At 42.3% G+C, this 19,417-nt stretch overlaps 1 protein-coding gene across 1 annotated transcript in view; it reads right to left on the bottom strand.

Moving 5' to 3' along the window:
* LOC113479380 (ADP-ribosyl cyclase/cyclic ADP-ribose hydrolase 1-like) overlaps positions 1–18,487 on the bottom strand; it is a 28,434-nt gene extending 9,947 nt beyond the window's left edge. The window contains exons 1-2 of the mRNA XM_026847225.1: positions 18,200–18,487; positions 614–743 (exon numbers count right to left, since the gene is read on the bottom strand). Coding sequence (XP_026703026.1) covers positions 614–743; positions 18,200–18,438 — 369 coding nt within the window. The 5' untranslated portion in view covers positions 18,439–18,487. The remainder of the gene's footprint in view (positions 1–613; positions 744–18,199) is intronic.
* Between the last annotated feature and the right edge of the window lie 930 nt (positions 18,488–19,417).

Genomic DNA, 19,417 nt, shown 5'->3' with positions numbered 1-19,417 from the left:
CTAGAGCTGGTCAGGAAATTTTCCTGGAGAAAAAACAAAAGCTTTCATGATAATGAAGGAGTTTTAGTTTTAGTGGGTCTGCCAACCTTATTTCTGCAGCCCACACTCCCATTTCCAAAACCTTTTGGGGTGATTATTTTTTTGTGGAAATGGACGTGTTTAGCCTGAAAATAACTTTGAAAGACAGGTTTTGACTAGTTCTCATAGAATATATACCTAATTTGTTGTACACTTTTGAACTGCACGTGGAAGAGCAGCTTTTTGGAAGCAATGTCCCTCTAACAGCATGAATGACAGCATGCTCCTTACAAAGAGCCGTACACTCAGGGAACAGGGACATCTCTGTCATTTCACCAGAATGGCCCTGCTACTGAGGTTTGAGGAAAACCTCACACAGAGATGATTTCCAGTGACAGAGAATGAACAGGGTTACTGGGGTCCAAAGGTGATAACTGCAGGACTATTGCAGTAAGCACAAGGGCAAAATATCCTCTTCATCAACCTACACATCCTCATAATCATTACGGACAAGATCCCATCACTCTGAGCACTGCACGACATGCCATCCCACAACAGTCCTACTTCAGCAGCCCACCATACATTGTGTTGTTACCTTGTTACAGGGTATAGGGTGACTCGCTAACTCCATTAAAGGCTGATAATCTTCTGATGTAATATTGCAGGGATTCTTGTAAATGAACGCATCTTTTAATGATTCCCATATTTTTAGGCAATCCTTATCTCTGTCAAAAGATTAAAACGTAGTTAATTAGTGTTTATGAGTATTTATGGCTGTGAAAGGATCTCCTTCTGTTATGGTCAAACACTATGGATCAGATTTTAAAGCAGTTCTAACTATGCACAGACACCAAAATACATTGTCCATTACAAAAGCAGAGTATCTTCAGCAAATTAAGTATAAACTGAGGAACAAGTGGTTCTAACATGCCTTTCTCTTTCTCCTGCATTTTAAATTACAGATTATTGCAATATTTAAATGTCCTCTGGTTTTGTCCCTTAAAAAGAGCAGTGCTGATATCACATACCCAGAAGATCAGATTTCTTGATTATTCATACCAAATCATGAGAAGCAAATGTGCCAGATTATAGCTTGTACTTTTTAAAAGTATGGCTGAAGGATACTGCCTCCTCAGATACAGTGAGCCCAAAATATTCCTATGTGTCTCCCTGTGGAGTGTTTGACCCTACAGAAATAATATCTATAATTTTATCTATAACAAAAGCAGGGGTCTGGCTGGTTTGGACTTGATATTATTTTCATTTATACACTAATTTGCAACTACTGACTTTGCTGGAGCCACAGCTGATTTGCACATGTACAACCAAGATCCAGATCAGGTGCTTTGTCTCCAGTGGGTTTTTCAGTCTCCTTCTGATCCTCCAGCCGTTACAAGTTCTGTCCCTTTTGTTTTCACTGACATGAGTCAGAGGAATTCCACTAAATTTACATTTGAGAATTGCTACATGCCATGACACAACCCTATCACCTTGGCATACACTTGTTTCTTAAGATGCTGCTTGGACAGCCTAGGAAAGCACCTCTCTGCTGACAGAAACAGGGCTCCTTCCCTACTACCAAGAGGAAATCTGTTGCACGGTGCGGGAAAGCAATTGTATCTGTACTGGAGTAGTGCCATACTCCCTTCCTGAAACTGCAGGATACAGTAACATTTGGGATGGCTCAGGACATTTGCTTTCTTGAACTTCAAGTAATGAATGAAAACTTTGCAGTAAGATAATTTGTTAATTATTGTCTAATATGTGTTGTCAAGGCTGTCTCCCATGAGTGCACTTCCCTTCTTCTTCATGTTCCCATAGTTTCAGGCCCACATGGAATGCCTGCCTCTCTCATTACAGCAGTGACAGTAATGCTGTGATTCTGTATACTTCTCTTCCCTGTTTTTATGTATTCTGCATGTCTGAATGGAGCTACTCTGACTGTCTCTGACTCATCCACTCTTTCTTCACTGTTTGCAATCATCTCCCAGTGTATTCCCACTAAAAGCTGTTTGAAGAACGGACTTTATCTTGTTTGAAGAAATTAATACCTTCAGAACACTGTAAAAATAGCACTGATCGATTAGTATGTAACACAGCTGCAGCCTTTGTTAGCAGTTGGTAGTCAGGTAACATGCAGGATGTGGAATTTGGTTAGTCTTAAAAATAGTCCTAGAGGGATTAAGGAAACCAGTAGTAATTCATTGAAGATATCCAAACAATTTCAAGTTAATCTTCCCTATAGTTGTATGAGGTCATTCCTACTACTGAACTTGATCATGATTTGTACTGAGTGCCCATTTGAGCACCAGAGGGGCAAACTGGAACACAGAGAGTTGAGCTGTTTGTATTACGTGGACATGAACTCTCTTCCTTCCCTCCCTAAGCCTTATGGAAAATAAACATCACACAAAGAGGAGGCCAAACTCTGTCTGTGTTCAGAAGGAAGTGACAGCATCTGACAGGACTACGTACCAGAGGGAATGCCTCTATCAGAAACACTGCAGGGGCTTGGGCCAGTATCATACTGGGAAGGACCAGGCAATCCATAGCAAGATGTCCCTGGCCGCCTTTTCCTTCTGCCTTTATTTATGCAGTGACAAATCTGACTTGGCATTACATATGATACTGGTTACTGGGAGGTCATACCACCAAGGTGGTTACCACAGCAGGTTTCCATTCCTCAGCTTCTTCCAGTCCTCCTCTGTGAAGGGTCTATGGTGGGTATGTACTCACCTCTCACTCTTGGGGCAGCCAAGTGCATTACACTGCAGAGCTCTGTCTGGGCTGCCTATATCCCACAGCCTGACCTTGATGATTTAAAATGAGCTGGGTATTGTCACTGTACAGTGTTGTCTGAAATGGAGACGGAGCCTGGGGGCAGGGACAAGGCTGGTCAGCCTGGCAGGTCTCTGGCCATATGGCCAACTGGGGCAGTTCTGGTCACATGCCGAATCTCATCTCTTACCATGCCAGTCTGTTACAGGGGCAGCCCCAGATGTGTTAGGGACTGCACCTCTTGTTTACATGAAACAAATTTACCTCCAGGTGACTAAAGACTAATAACAATGGCAATGTTTTACTGGGCTATTGTCTTTTACCCAGGAGCCTAAATGTACTTTCAGTTATAGTCACTGTGGAAATAAGAAGACAGAACTGCAGATGCTCTAGGGAGCACAGTCATTATTTTGCTGTTGCACTGACATGTTGGGGGATATTCATGTTTTACTTAGCAGAATTTAACTTGGGTATATTAAATTTTCTCCAGGAGGAGCCTGACTCTGTCTGCAAACTTTTTAAGTCACACACAGAGACCATCCTCCCAACTTTGGTACTTCATTTAGGGGTTGCAAAGTTGTAAATACCTCTCCCTGGCCCGTAGGATTACATAGCCACACTGAATGAGCCCAAAGAGAGGGCTCCTGCTGATTAAGCGGTGACATTACAGAAGAGGCAGCTGTCCCTTTTGCTTTGCACAGTCAACAGTATCATAAAGAGAATTTGTAGGGCTTGACTCCAAGCACTGGTACATCTCACAGACATTTATATGGCTCACACTTTCTAATCTGTCAAATGATTTGTCCTCCTGGCAGGATTTTTTTGTTTGTTTGTTTGGTTTTTTGTTTTGTTTTGGTTTTTTTTTAAGTTACTTTTGAAATTTGTAATATGTACTGTGTTAACAGCCACAGGTGACAGCTGGTTACCTGATCATTTATCCTTCCATACTGCAAAGTTTTTAAGCTTGGTCTCAGAAGACAAAATATTATTCAAGGAATCATAAGAAAAACCTGGGTTTTTATTTCCAAAGCAGAGAGGGAAGTGACAGACACAGTACAAAGAACTTCTGCTGCTGCATTCAAGTCATGACCATGAGAAGCACAAACCAACAACTACCCATGTGATTCATGATGCTGCCAAGACAGCTCGCTGAGTCACACATTCAAAGCATCAGTTTTCTAGTATTTCAACACATCAAGCACAGTACTTGATGATGTGCATAGATGTGTCATATCTGAGGGAAGAGTCTTACCCATAATTCCAACAGAAAAACTATATATTTAATGTCACAGCATTAACTCAGCAAAACTATATGTTTAATGTCACAGAAGTGGTAGCCTTCAAATGGGGGAAGCTCTTCTACAGCTGGTAACTGGTGTGATACTTTTAGTTGTACCACACAGAAGTATGATAAGGCACAAAAATGGGCTTTTATAGAAACTAAGTAATTTCAGAATTGTTTTCAAAATCAAAATACAGAACTTCAGTGTAAAAAAAAAAAAGTGCATACAAAATCAAACAATATTTGATTTTTGCTATTCTCACCTATCAACATGTATATTTTTACAACTAAACAAAAATAATTCACTGATTTGCCATTGGAAAACTGTTTCTCTGATATGAAATACAGGTTTTGCCTCACATCTCAAAGAAATTACCAGTCACATAGAACTGTGATTTTGGTTGATATATGAAAAAATAAGCAGTGAGAAGACTTTAGGATTTATTAATTCCAGCTCCAGGAAGATATGCCCACTCTTTAGAGCCTCACTGTGAGGTAGATACTATCAGTAAAGTTTCACCTGTCCCTTTTTCCATCATAGTAAGAAAATGTTTGTCTGGTGTGCATCATTTAACTCACACTGAGTGGAGGTAAGGACAGAGACCTGCTGTAGTTATGGATCTCCTGAAAACGATATGAGAAGTTTGTTGGCATTTGGTATACTAAAAATTCCAGTTACAGGTTGAAACAAACACATCTGCCTTGCCAAAAAATGCCTGAGAAACAAACTGTCCTCTTAAGGCTACTCCCAGGTTCTCACTGGGAAGTTCTGAGTCACAAAATCGGCTCATTTAATTTTCTTTCTTGGTTTGCAAAAGAAAGAAAGAGTGTGAAAGAGATCACCAGTCTACCAGTGAATTAAATTTATCTAATTCAGATACAGAAGTCCATGGTGAATATGCTTATGTTCCACACTGCTGCAGGGCTTGTGTGGTCTCTTTCTCTTGTTTTCGTTTATATGGTTTGGGTTGCATATTAATTCTGCATTGTATCTGCAAATACCATATCTTTATGCATAATGGATTTCTTCCTTTGAGGCTGACTTTGCTTATGCTGAAATATTTTATTCTACTACAGAATCTGAAATATTTGATCCAAATCCAGTGACAAGTGAAAGAAATATACCCTAATTTTATGTTTAATAGCATTGAATAAGGACTGGGATACATTAAAATTACATTTCTTTATTAAATCCAAATGTTATACATACTGCAAAGCATATCCTGCATTTGTCCTTACATTTGGGTAGAAATTACATTTTCCAATGAATTTGAATATTTCTATCCATTTACCTTTTATATGAATATCACATTAATCTATCAAACAGAAGCTGGGGCCAAGAATATTTCCATTAGTAGCTATCCTAGCAGCCAAACTTTAATGTTCATATTAGAAAAATGGACAGCTTTTGCATCATTATCTCTTGCGTGTCAGTACACTGGTCTGGCTAACCTTGAAAGAGTATCCTTTCACTTAAAGGAATGGGATGGCATTGAGTTAGTTACGTGGGAAATCACTATTAATATAGATTTTTTTTTTCTTTATTTAATAATTTTTTTTTCTTTAACTGGACAGTTCCCACCTACAGCATATCCTTAAGCTCTAAATCGACCCTACTCTTAAACACCTCCAGGGATGGGGACTCCACCACCTTCCTGAGCAGCCCATTCCAATGCCCAACAACCCCTTCTGGAAAGAAATGCTTCCTAATATCTAGTCTGAACTTTCCCTGGTGCAACTTGAGGCCATTCCCTCTTGTTCTGTCACTTTCTACTAGGCTAAAGAGACTCAAACCCAGCTCTCTGCACCCTCCTTTCAGGGAGCTGTAGAGGGCGATGAGGTCTCCCCTCAGCCTCCTCTTCTCCAGACTAAACACCCCCAGTTCCCTCAGCCGCTCCCCGTACGACCTGTGCTCCAGACCCTGCACCAGCTTCGTTGCCCTTCTCTGGACACACTCGAGTCATTCAATGTCCTTTTTGTAGTGAGGGGCCCAAAACTGAACACAGGAATCGAGGGGCGGCCTCACCAGTGCCGAGTACAGGGGTCAGATCCCTTCCCTGTCCCTGCTGGCCACGCTAGTGCTGACACAAGCCAGGATGCCATTGGCCTTCTTGGCCACCTGGGCACACTGCTGGCTCCTGTTCAGCAGGCTGTCAATCAACCCACCCAGGTCCCTCTCTGACTGGCAGCTCTCCAGCCACTCCTCCCCAAGCCTGTAGCGCTGCTGGGGGTTGTTGTGGCCCAAGGGCAGCCCCCAGCATTTGCCCTCATTTAAACTCCTCCAGTTGGGCTCAGCCCATGGCTCCAGCCTGTCCAGGTCTCTCTGCAGAGCCTCCCTGCCCTCGAGCAGATCAACACTCCCACCCAACTGGGGGTCATCTGCAAACTGACTGAGGGTGCACTCCATCCCCTCGTCTAGATCATCAATAAAGATGTGAAACAGGAGTGGCCCCAACACCGAGCCCTGGGGGACACCACTCGTGACCGGCCGCCAACTGGATTTAACTCCGTTCACCGCAACTCTCTGGGCCCGGTCGTCCAGACAATTTTTTACCCAGCGAAGTGTGTGATTGTCCAAACCTCGAGCAGCCATTTTTGCCAGAAGAATGCTGTGGGAAATGGTGTCAAAAGCCTTGCTAAAGTCAAGGTAAGCAACATCCACAGCCTTTCCCTCATCCAATAAGCAGGTCACCCTGTCATAGAAGGAAATCCGGTTTGTCAAGCAGGACCTGCCTTTCATAACCCCATGCTGACTGGGCCTGAGCATCTGGTTGTCCCACACGTGTTGCATGATGGTGTTTAGGATGAGCTGCTCCATCAGCTTCCCGGGCACCGAAGTCAAGCTGACAGGCCTGTAATTTCCCGGATCAGTCTTTCAACCCTTCTTGTATATGGGTGTCACATTGGCCAATTTCCAATCAGTCGGGACCTCCCTGGTCAGCCAGGACTGCTGGTAAATGATAGAAAGTGGCCTGGCGAGCACCCCAGCCAGCTCCTTCAGCACCCTTGGGTGTATCCCATTTGTTCCCATAGACTTGTGAATGTCTATGTGATGCAGCAGGTCACTGACTGTCTCCTGGATTGCAGGGAGGTCATTCTCCCATTCTCTGTATTCTGGCTGAGGAGGCTGGATTTCATCAATACAATTAACCTTGCTATTAAAGACTGAGGCAAAGAAGGCATTAAGCACCTCAGCCTTCTCCTCATCACTTGTTACCAAATTTCCTCCTGCATCTAGCAGGGGATGGAGACTCTCCCTGGACTTTCTTTTCCTACTGACATACTTCTAGAAACTTTTCTTCTTATCCTTGATTGCAGAGGCCAAATTAATTTCCAGTTGGGCTTCAGCCCTTCTGATTGCCACCCTGCATAGCCTCACAGCCTCTTTGTAATCACTGTGAGTGGCTAGCCCCTTTTTCCAAAAGCTGTAAACTCTCCTTTTCTCCCTGAGTTGCAGCCAAAGCTCCCTGTTCAGCCAGGGTGATCTTCTCTGGTGTTGGCTTCTCTTACAGCACCTGGGGACTGCCTGCTCCTGAGCCATTAACACTTCTTTCTTAAACAGTGTCCAGCCTTCCTGGGCCCCTATGCCCTTCAGAATCATCTCCCAGGGGATCCTTCCAAGCAAGTGCCTAAACAAGACAAAGTCAGCCCTTCTGAAGTCCAGGATGTCAGTTCTGCTGCCCCCTCTCCTGGCCTCTCTAAGAATAGAGAACACCATTATTTCATGATCGCTGTGCCCTAGTCGGCCTCCAAACTCCACATCATCCACCAGTCCTTCTCTGTTCACAAAGAGGAGGTCCAGCGGGGCACCTTCTCTGGTTGGTTCACTCACCAGTTGGGTCAGGAACTTGTCTCCCACACATTCTAGGAATCTCCAGGACTGGTCTCGTTCTGCTGTGTTGTATTTCCAGCAGATGTCTGGGAAGTTAAAGTTGCTCACAAGAACAGGGGGAAGCGATCGTGAGATTTCACCTAAGTGCCTATAAAATATCTCATCCATCTCTCTGTCCTGACTGGGTGGCCTGTAGTAGACTCCTACTACAACATCTGCCCTCTACTACAACATCTTAAGAAAGGCAGCGTTTCCTTGGGCTGTGTTGCTTCTGTTTTTTTACTCAAAAATTTGAGAGAGATGCTTCAAGTATGGGACCCATTTAAAATTTACAAGTGAAATATTACTTCCAGGCTTTGTTCTGGTAAACTCAATCAACTCTGTCCATATTGTTCAAATCACTCTAGCAGGCAGAGACACTTGTCTGCTGAGACATGGTCTCCCCTGCAATCAATAGCAGCTTTTCCAAGGTCCTGAGATTTCTTTTTAAAACATGACGGTGTGTTCAGACCACACTGAGCTTTTAATGGTGGCTCTGTGGTAAAGGTCTGAAGTTAGAGCTGGAAACAGTTCCCTGAGCCCTTTGTGTAACTGGCTTTTGCAGGGATCAAATCTCACCATCAGTTGCAACTTGTGATGCAACTCAATAAACTTCTCATTTGCTACCAATTTGCTAGCCAAAACACTAACACAGCTATGCACATAAGCACTCCAAAATCTGGCTCTTTAAAAAAGTCAGTGTTATAACCACAAAAAGCTTGTGGTTATAACAAAGTTCCTTAAAGTCATAAGACCAGTTCACACTGCTGGGAGTCTAAGGCATCATCTTCTCGTTTCAGAAGGAAGGTGCATATCAAAGGATCTAAATGGTGTACCAATATTTCTGCATCCAACAGACCCATCTTTGTGTGTCAGTTCATCTGCTTCTTTTAGGTAAATTGTGATGGCTGCAGACAGTGGTGCAATTTATACATCCATATTCAATTTGTTTTTTTTCATGTGAGCTATGTCTTTATGTTGTCAAAAATTATGCAGTAAGCCATAACCTTTATGGCTATGTAATCCAGAAATATTTTGCTAGCTTTTTTACCCTAAATATTTTTGGTTTTTCTTCTGCTGTCCCTTCCCTTCTTCCAGCCTTGTCGTATCTCACTGCTGCTTTGGAGCAACTTTTCTGGAGCTGCTGACAAGCCCAGCCCAGGCAGCTGTGGTTGTACTTCTCTGCAGTCAACTTGAGCAGGGGATGCAAGGAGCTAAATGCAAGGAGCACACTGCCATCACGCGGGAGAAGGAATTTCTCAGGAGCAGCAGCCAAGGTCACCCCCAAAGGCACAAGGTTCTTTGCGCTGGGTGACAGCTCGACCCATCTCCAAGCCACTGAGTCAGAAAATGGGTATGTGCATACAACGGATCAGCTTCATTTCTATTATTCTTGCACCTAAAATCTCCCATCAGTTATCTTTGTGCTAAAATCAGACAAATGTGAATTAAGAGCGGTCAGCCAATATACTGTCATCACTGAGGATTTGAGGGCACTATTGTCTGCTGCTTTTAGCATTAGGAAAATAGAGGGGAAAAATTACCAAGGGGAAGGATGAAGGAAAAAAATAATGGAAGAGCTGTCAGTCTCAGTGTCTTCAGTGCACTAATCTCCCGCTACCCACTTAGTTTAATGATTACAAAGTGTCTGACAGTGTAACATTTTAATCTCTCACTACCCACTAAGTTTAATGATTACAAAGTGTCTGATTTTTTTTTTTTTTTTTTTTTTTTTTTTCAATGTGAAAATGACATGCGCATTTTTTGGGCAGCTTGATCTTGTAAGTATTGCTCTCTGTTAATTAAATAGTTCAAAAGCCAGTAAAGAAAGCATCAGCGGAACTGACTGAGGATAGACACAGAAATTCAAAACTCTGCCTCAGAAAAAAATTACTTCTGGAAAGGTTGCCTGTAGGCAGAGCAATTCAATTCCTCACAACAGAGGTGGGCACTCTGGAGGTCTGGAAAAAAAAAGTACAATCTAAGATTTCTGCTGGGTGCACCTCAGGGCTGTATGTTCATGTACAAGGGGTGACCTGGAACAAACCATAGCTTCACATCAAGCCGATCCTTCATCTCGGCAGAAGTGAGAAGGTTTTAAGGGCAGGCATACTTATGGCTTTGGTTTATAGCTTCTAGAGTATTCTATGTGAGTTGGGAATTGGGCTCCAGGACAACATTATGCCTTGTCACCCTTCTGGGAAGGGTTGAGCCAAGAGGTGGCAGCTGAAAACCAGTGAAGAGTTCATCTACATAAGCAGACTTTTTTTGCTGGCTGGTTTTCAGCTTTCTTGGATGAAAAAAAAAAAAAAAAAAAAAAAAAAAAAAAAAAAAAAAAAAAAAGCTGCTTAAGCAGATGGTGTTTTCAGGGATGCTCTATAAGTGGGACACAGCCTCTAGAAGCTCAGAAGTCTAATCTGGCCTGCATTTTGACAGAGGGTCATAGTTGCTCTACAGTTTAAGCTTCCAAATAAGGGTCAATAAGGTCCAAATAAGGGTCACAAACAGATATAGAGGGAACAAATTTAAGCTGGCATCTTGCCCCTTGATTAGAAAGTATATTTTCAGTATTGTTTTATTTTTATTATTAAACTTGGAAAAACACTTCTCTAAGAATGATCTAAATAAAAGTGTGTTATAGCAGGGAGAAACTCAATGGCTTAATACAACTGTTGGGTTTTTTGTTTTGTTTTGGTTGGGGGTTTTTTGTTTGTTTGTTTTTTCTCTTAATGTGAATTTGCAGTACATTGGGTTTTTTTTTAATGGAGTTAAAACTGTTGGGATGTGGCATAAATGCACTAATTCAGGAGAAGTCTACTTCAACAGTAGCATGTGTCAGGAGGACAAGGACAAGGGAACAGATCAGAGATTTAGTATGACTGTGAGTGAGCCTCTTGCTAATATCTTATTTTGATGTTATCTCCTGGGAAGATAGACTACATCTTTAGCATCTCTTTTTACCCTTGGACACTTGAGGAAGATTTTCATTTGACCCTAGAGGGAAAAAGGATCTATTCCTCATATCACTATGAATAAGCAAAGTTATATTTCCCTGTGGTGCTCTGAAGCATTAAACAGTTCTTGAGTTTTAACTGTACCTTAGCAATGATAGTTGAACAATATCACTTCTGAGCACGGCTGTTTTCACTGACATCTCTACAGATGTTACAGGAAAACTAGGGCAGGAGGAGGTAGGAAGAAACAGGATTCCCCCTTTCAGCAATAACAAGCTCTTAGATTGGCTCATACAAACATATCATTTCAGTCCTAGGATGGTGCTATAATTTAGACAGCCACCAGCCATTGCTCTGTATAGCCAATTCTATAAAATCAATAAACAAGAGAGAAGGCAAAGAACAGGCAGCTAACTGACTGTGCATGACTAAATAGCAGCACAAAGTTGCAGTAGAAAAATAAGTTGAACAGTGTTTCATCAACAAATACTTCCAGTTAATGTGTAGAAGGTCAGTACAGACAGAATGATACTCTCTCTGGTATCTGGGATTAAAACCAAAGGAGGCTTTAACTGCAACATTGTATGTTAGCCATGGATAAAAGACAATATGTCTTTTGACAACTCCCTCTTAAATTCACAGGGCAGTCTCAGACTTTGAGTTGCTGTTGACAGCCTGGGAGGGTAAATTTTCTGTGAAGAACTGAGTATAAGCTTTGCACAGAACTGGATAGCTTTTCACAGTCTAGCATTGATGTTTATACTCCAGAAGAGCAGAAATGAATATGTTAGCAGTTAATTATCTCAAGAACAAATAATTTATAACTACCCACTACCATATAAACTTGTATCTTGCTAAAGAGAAAATTATTTCTTTCTAATGAGCTGTCTCTAGAAAGAGATGACTATAAAACCCAAATAGACCCCTACCTTACAGCCCAGAATAGTTATGGAAACTAGCCTTAAACAGCACAAGGACCCACGTGAAGGACCAACCATAGAACCAGTAGCCCTACCTCTACATCCTAAAGTTCTAATAACTATCTATTGGTGCCTACTAAATGTTATATTCCACTTCCCTGTTAAAGATCAGTAGAGCATATTTCATTGGAAGTGTACCTTTGAGAAAGACTCCAACAATAGTTAATGTTTATAATGATTATATCTTAGTTACCAAGAAATTACAGGAACAGACAGTATCTTATATACAAGTTAGGGAAAACAATTGTAAAAAGAGATCTTGATTAAAAGACAGAAGAAATGAAAAACAGAACTGTGCATGTTTCCTATATCAAAGGCTAATACAGAAAAGGTATCAAAGCCAGCACACTAACACATGAAATAGGGAGGGAAGTACTAAGAGTGTACATTGAAGCATTGTAACAAATATTCTGACTTAAGCATTTTAATAAGCAGTGTGTTGTTATGATGATACAGTGCCCTTGTTAATACCAAGAGACAAACCAAAAGTAGGAACAGATATCAACACCATTGCCACTACATACAAGCCAGAAAGTTTCTGCATCACCATTTGTCCCAGTTACCCAGTTATCTAGTTACCCAATGGACCTCTTAGAAGTATAAAAGCATTTTCTAAGATGTGGAAGAATAGAAAGACACCTCTGGATATCATTTAGTCCAACCCCCAGCTCAGAGGATGTTGCTCAGGGCCATGTCCAGACAGATTTTTAGTATCTCCAAAGATGGGGCCACCACAATCTCTATGGGCAACCTGTTCCACTCTTTGATCACCCTCACAGTAACAAAAGGTGTTTTTTTCTTATGTTTAAATGGAATTTCCCTTATTTTAATCAGTGCCCATTGCCTTTTGTCCTGCAACTGAATAGCACTGGAAAAAGCCTTTGCTCCCCCTTCTTTACTCCCCCCTAAGATCCCCCTTCTCTTCTCCAGGCTGAACAGTATCAGCTCTCTCAGCCTCTTCCTGTATGTCAGAAACTTCAGTCACCTTTGTGGCCCCTCAACAGATGTGCTCCAACTATGTCCATGACTCCCTTGTACCAGGAGCCCAGAACTGGACCCAGCATTTCAGACATGTCTCACCAGTGCTGAGTAGAGGGGAAGGATCACCTCCCTCCACCTGCTGCCAATGCTCCTCCTGTGCAGCCCAAGTTACCATTGGCCTTTTCTGCAAGGGCACATTGGTGGCTCATGTTCAGTTTGTTCACCAGCACCCCATGACTTTTTCCACAGATAGATAGTGAAGATAAAGCCGTTTGTTTGCTCTGGAACAATAAGAGATGGTGTAACGATTCCATTTTTATAATCCAATTTTAGAAAGTGTATTAAAAATTTTTAAAAAGCTAAATCCTTTGCAGTTTGATGTATATTCGATCAAGTAGTTTAGCATTGTGCAGTGCACTCTAATAGGGGTGCTAATGAACTATGATTTGGTAGTAACACCACATGCTTCAGAAGACTGTGATTCAGTAAAAGTTTCTCTCATGTAAGGCATTTTTTCCTCATGAAAACACAAATCTCAGATAGGTTTGCATATAACATCATGGTTATATAAAATAAAGCTAAGGTTTTTGTGACACCAGTTCAAATCATGACTGTTATTTAGTGCTATGCTTGATGTGAAAGTGTTAACAATCAATGAACAAACACAAGGAAATTAAATTTAAAATGCCTAGCAAAGCATGAAGGCAAAATGCAAAAGTAAGCATACAACAACAAACCCCAGATTTCTTTCTGGAAGAAATTATGCTGCAAGTGCAATAGTATCTCACACAAAATCACAGTTCCATATGTTGTTTTTGACAGTACATATCTCCATCTCCACAGGCTGTAAAGGAATTGAAAGACAAAATGCATTCATGATCATGAAGTCAGGAGACAAAGCCCTCCGGAACATGCTCCAACTTTTCCTAAATTTAATGGAACTACAGACTGTTAAAATTTGTTATAAGAGGAATTTACCACTAACTACAGAAACAATTGGTCCAATTGTATTTAAGGGGAAATCTATGTTTCATGTCCACACAACACTGCATGAAAAATATATTGAAGTTCTATGCTTTGCATCTTCATTACTGGGTTTTTGCACTACTTAGATGCATTAGCATTGATGGGCCTGGGAGTCACATATGTTACTGAAGTGGCTCCCTGACTGCATCCTTGGTGCTCTCTGCCTGGCAGACGTTAGAGACAAAAAATAATCTGGTTTGACCTCAGCCATTTTTAAATAGTAGGTCCTTGCAAGCTTGGCCTAGCTTGGGTGAATCAGAACAAGAAGTGGCTGTATAGTCATTATCTGGGAATGAAAAATCTCTTGAGCTGCAAGTGTAAGATGAGTCTATCTCTAGATTAAAAAAAAGAGCATTGTTTGTGTTTTGGAGATCAGTGACTACAACCTTTTAGACAATGTGTCTTCTCCCCTCCCTCCCTAGGTCACAAAGTGCCGCTCATATCTGACCTCAGCCTGCCAATTCAAACGTGGTGAAGAGGAAAACTAAACCAGCTAACTTTGTATCAACAAGTTTTATGCTACATCTGTTACTACGTATTCTCTCCCGGTGGTATCAAGGTGCAAAACCATCATAAACACCATCTTCGGAGCAATGGGTAAGTTATTGGGTCACCACAACTGGTCTTGACCAGCATTGCTCTTCTGAATGATCTGGCACTGACCTGGCCCTGCACTAGCCTGGTGCTGCTGAGCGTGCAGCTCTGTGCACCCCATCGCGCTGCCCTCCTCGGATTATACCAGAGAGAAATTTGCATTATGTGAGACCTGGAGAATGAGAATTGCAAGTGTTTTGTTAGCCACAAGAGGGAGTCCGTATTACGGGGAAAGGAGACGAAGTAATTTGAGGTCAAATTCTTCCTTCAGACCAAACTGCCTTTGGCCTTTATTCAGACAAAACTACAATACCAATGGCCATGGTTGATGAGTAAGGATTTTTTTTGCAAGACTGGTGAAAGCAGAACTTGCAGCTTTTGTTAATGTTAAAAAAAAAAAAAAAAAAAAAAAAAAAAGAAAAGACTGTTGAGCTGTGACAAACTATTGCTTTAGCTCTGTCTTCTGGCAGCAGCCTGTATTTCCCAGGGAAGCCAAAAAGAAATACTGCTCTCTAACGTATGTATCTAGATGTGCAGCTGTGTGTGCAGGGAATGAAACCACTGAAGTCTGCTGCTATGCCATCTGCATCTTTCCCTAAAAATGAGGCTAATACTGCAAATGCATTATTTGAAGAGTTTTATATTCCCTGGTTGTTTCTCCTGAGCTTTTTCATGACAACAGTTCTACGCAAGAAGGCTAACTGAAGAAACTGTATGTGTACAAATCATAAGAGTCATCCAGCCATCAGCAGAAATAAACCCAAAGATTCCAAAGATTGTATTGTATGTATGCAGTTAAACAAAATTTTACAAAATTAAACAAAAGTGAATTTTAGGAGTGTAAACAAAAAAGTTTTGTTTACAAAGTTAAATAAAAAGTAGGTGCTTTATACAGTACCTGAGAACTGTTCTTTAATGAGCAAGTTCAATACAGCACCTGGATGTTTTGATCATTTTGGATAATAAGCGAATCAACAAGAAAAAATCTGATTGCATGAAGAGCTACGAAACTCTAATGCAGACAGCAGCAGTCTTTCCAGTGGCCTCATTGGGTTTGGTTTCAGCCCACAGTTTGTATCAGAAAAAAAAAAAAAGAGCGTGACCAGAGCATGCTGGCTGTGCATGGTGTCCAAGGCACTGGTAAGATGGGGAGAGTGCAAGGAGGTATCCTCTAGAACTAAAGCAGTTGTGATGGTCAAGGTGTACATTAGCATGTCTGTGGCCTTCTCACATGACTATATAAATGCAGTTGCAAAAGCAGATCTGCACGGGGGCTGTAGATTTCTGGCTCCCGATATCCATCCGTGGTATCTAGAAACATTGTAAAGTCCATATTCATATGTCAACAATCCTCCTCTTTTCCAAAACTGCCAGCTTTTGAAATATGGCACTCCAAAATGTAGTAAATATCCACACTCACTAACTACTGCAGTGAATATATTGCCATTAAAACAAACAAACAAACAAACAAACAAACAAACAAACAAACAAGACGATAATATTGTCAAAGAGGGAACTCAGTGATTCTGATAGAAAAAATTAAAAATATAAAGAAATGTCCATGAGTTTACTACAAGCAGAGTTTTTTAAACAAACGCACATGTTGGTGTAAAATTAAAAGGGCAACAAATCTATGAGGCAATTAGTAGATTTCTAACCCAGGCAGCAAGGTTCCCATGATGGGAGTACTGGCAATGAAAGTCCTGACTGAATACAGGACACAGCTTGCTCAGCTCATAAACCTGCCTGAGTTTCTGCAGTTCCCTGTTCCTACTCCTTTTCTTTGATTAAGTGCACCAAAGATCTCACACAACGCAAGATCCAAGGCCTACATTAATGATGAGAGAGCGTGGGATGAAAGATACGGGTCTCTCTGATGTGTCCTAAAGGTACCCGCTTCATTATCAGAAAGTGCCAGCGACAGGAGCGGTTGGTTACACAAACTGCACTGAGCTCAGCAGGATCAGAAAAGAGAAATCTCAGATTGAGATTCCCAGAAAAACACCTACATTTAATTCTCTGTTCAGGAACCTCCTGAACATTTCAGGTGTACATAAATGAGCATATTTTTTTCCTTTTTCAGTGATCTCTCTGTCTCAGATAAATTTGCTTCTTAAATAAAATAAAACAAAAAAGGGTCCTACTATACAGAAGTCATTTCACCTGAAAGAGAGCTCACAGCCATGAAACTATTAAACACTGTTGGATTAAGAATAGCACAAAACTTTATGTCTTGTAAAAACAACGGTTTTAGAAAGCTTATGATCATGGGTTTGTGATTTTTTAAAAAGTGTCCTTGAAGGAATTGCTTAAACAAATGAATCCAGGTCTGATTCAGACTGTGTTGAGAATGCAAACATACGTGACATTGGCTGGAAACTTATTCACACAAGTATTTTTCACATTTTCAGCACCTTAAATTGAACGAAACAAGCAAAACTAATAAAGGCTATTTGGCTTCAAAATTATTTCAGATCCAAATATGGAATGTATACTTCTTTAATACTTTAATGTATGCTTTTAGAAACGTTCATGATTTTGCAAAAGCTTCAGGAGCATTTTAATTTTTTTTTGCAAGAGAAACTCCCTTCCCTTCACTAAACCCACTTATGTATTTAATGCAAAGCATGCACTTAAATCTCTGCAGGCTCAGGCTGTGATTTTCCACGTGCTCGTTTCCCTTCAAATGCTGCAGATCAGTGTTTTCATACAGCACCGAACATCCGAGGCCACGAAAAGTCCACATGCAAGCAAACCACGTACAGCTTCGTTCTCATCAGCTCCAGGTCATGAAAACAAGGTGGCAATTCCCTTTTTTAAGACAAAGCCCAGGACGGTTCTGTCCCTGGCCGAGGTGCGGGGCAGCCCCACTATCTCTGCCGGGGGCTGACTGGGGACACACGGCGGGGTGGCTGGGTCCCTGCTGGGAGACCCTGCCTGCTCCGGGTCCCGTCCTGAGGGGCTGGGTGGCCCGGAGGTTTGTAGGGGTGCCCGTGGCACTCCTTATTTCCTTCTCCGTCTCTCCCTGCGCGAAGGGGATCAGAGGATCCGTTCTCAGCCCTAAGCCGCTACCGCAGACCGGGCCCAGGGAGCGCTGGCCTGGAGCGGGGCGGCGGTGGGCTGCGCTGGGGCGGCCGCTGGGGAAGGTCTGCCCCGGGGCTGCACTGCCAGCCACCTGTACCCCCCGTGCCACTCACCCCAAAGCCTTCCCACACGCTAAAAACATCTGGTTTGGATAACCCCAAGGTACTTCTCAACGCTTTTCTAACATCCTTGTCCGCCCTATAAGTATGTGCTGAACCTTCTCATTTCCCTCCCCGCTCGTGTAGTTCTGGTTACGTGAGTGCAGCGTCACACGTTACAGGGGGGTTGGCAGATTGGCTTTATAGCGAATTGCCTTCACCTCCACGTACTCAAACCTCTTAGAAGCCAGCCTTTATTTTAGCCTGCTTTAAGGAAGTTGCAAAAATGCATTTATGATTGAGTTTTGACCTAGGATCAGTATTACTTACACTGGCTCTGCAGGTAGTTTCTTTACAAAGCCATCACTCGATCACTGACAGTTGTTGTCTGAGTTTGTACATTTTGCTACAAGACAGGGGTCTTACTCCCCTGATTTTTCTCTGCCACTGCCAGTGGACACAGCCGGTGGAGGTGGGAGCCAGCTCGTCCTCTCCCTTTACACCCCTGATGCACGACCGGGACCGCTACTCACCCCAGCTCAGGGTACCGCGCCATGACGTAGTTGTAGCATCTTCCCAGGATAACTTCTTGCAGATTCTTAGTGGTCCCTCTGTCCTTCCACTTCAGCATTTTCGGGCTGACCTCCTGTTTTCCGTGAGTCAGGACAGAGGCCAGCACGACAGCGAGGAGGAGTGCGGCCAGCAGGACCACGACCCCCACCAGAAGGACGGTGCGCTGCCGCGTCCGGGCAGAGCCCTGCCGGAAAGGCATCCCGCGGGGACCGGCGGCTGCTCTCCCCGCGCACAGACAAACAGCTTCTAGCGTGCGCTAAGGTGAAATGAGGAAGGACAGAGGGAGGTGAAAAGCAGCATGTTTTGCAAGGGTCTTGTAGGGTCTTGTATCCCCTTCAGTCTGTGGAGTGAGCTGGATTTCACATCTTTCCTAAGCAATTTTCCCAAGCAGACTACCTTAAACTGACTTTATTCCACAGGAACCTTCAACAGGACCCTAAGGAAATGCAAATTTTGCATTTCCCCTGAGATTGCAGGGAAGCCTCATGGATCTGTATGCTTCTTGAACTGGTTTGCTAGTGGTTATTTTTGCCCTCTATAAGGAAAATTATGGTTTTTAAAAGCACAGTGTCTCATAAACTGATAGCCAACTTTTGGAGCCTTCTGAGCTACATGAATTTCCAAGATGGCTATTCTAAACTAATCCTCCTCTTATCAGGTGTGTCCGCTCTTCTGCCAGCATTTACACTAAAACTTTGGGCAGGGTGCTTAGAAAGTGGGTGTAAAAGTTGAGAAGATAGAAATACTTCAGGCATATAATTACCAGCCTCTGCTGTGATCCCATGTATTGCAGCAGGGGACTTCTGTAAGAATAGACCTGTATTATGCATAATTTTATCAGTATGTGTGCATAATGCTAGGAGTATCATAAGAGAAAAGCAGACAGGTCCCACTGCTACCTGCAAGTTCTGCAGATGGTATTTTTGAGGCAGCAAGGTATAACAGACCACACACCCCCCAGCCATTCCCAAGATCTGATTGCCTAAAAGTTTGATTTATCCTTTTCTTTTTTACTGTCTATCAAATGTAGATAGTTCTGGGACCCAAAACATGACTGAGGACACAAAAAATCCTTCACAGCAGAAATTGCTGGTAAAAGGTGGTGTGCAGCAGGTGGAACTGTACCCGTCCAAAACAACAGTGACTGGGAAACATAGGTAAGAAAATATATTTAATGC

The sequence above is a fragment of the Athene cunicularia genome (assembly GCF_003259725.1).
Source record: "Athene cunicularia isolate RWA chromosome 4 unlocalized genomic scaffold, athCun1 chr4_part1, whole genome shotgun sequence".
Classification (NCBI taxonomy): Eukaryota; Metazoa; Chordata; class Aves; order Strigiformes; family Strigidae; genus Athene; species Athene cunicularia.
This window is presented reverse-complemented; position numbering and strand designations above follow the sequence as displayed.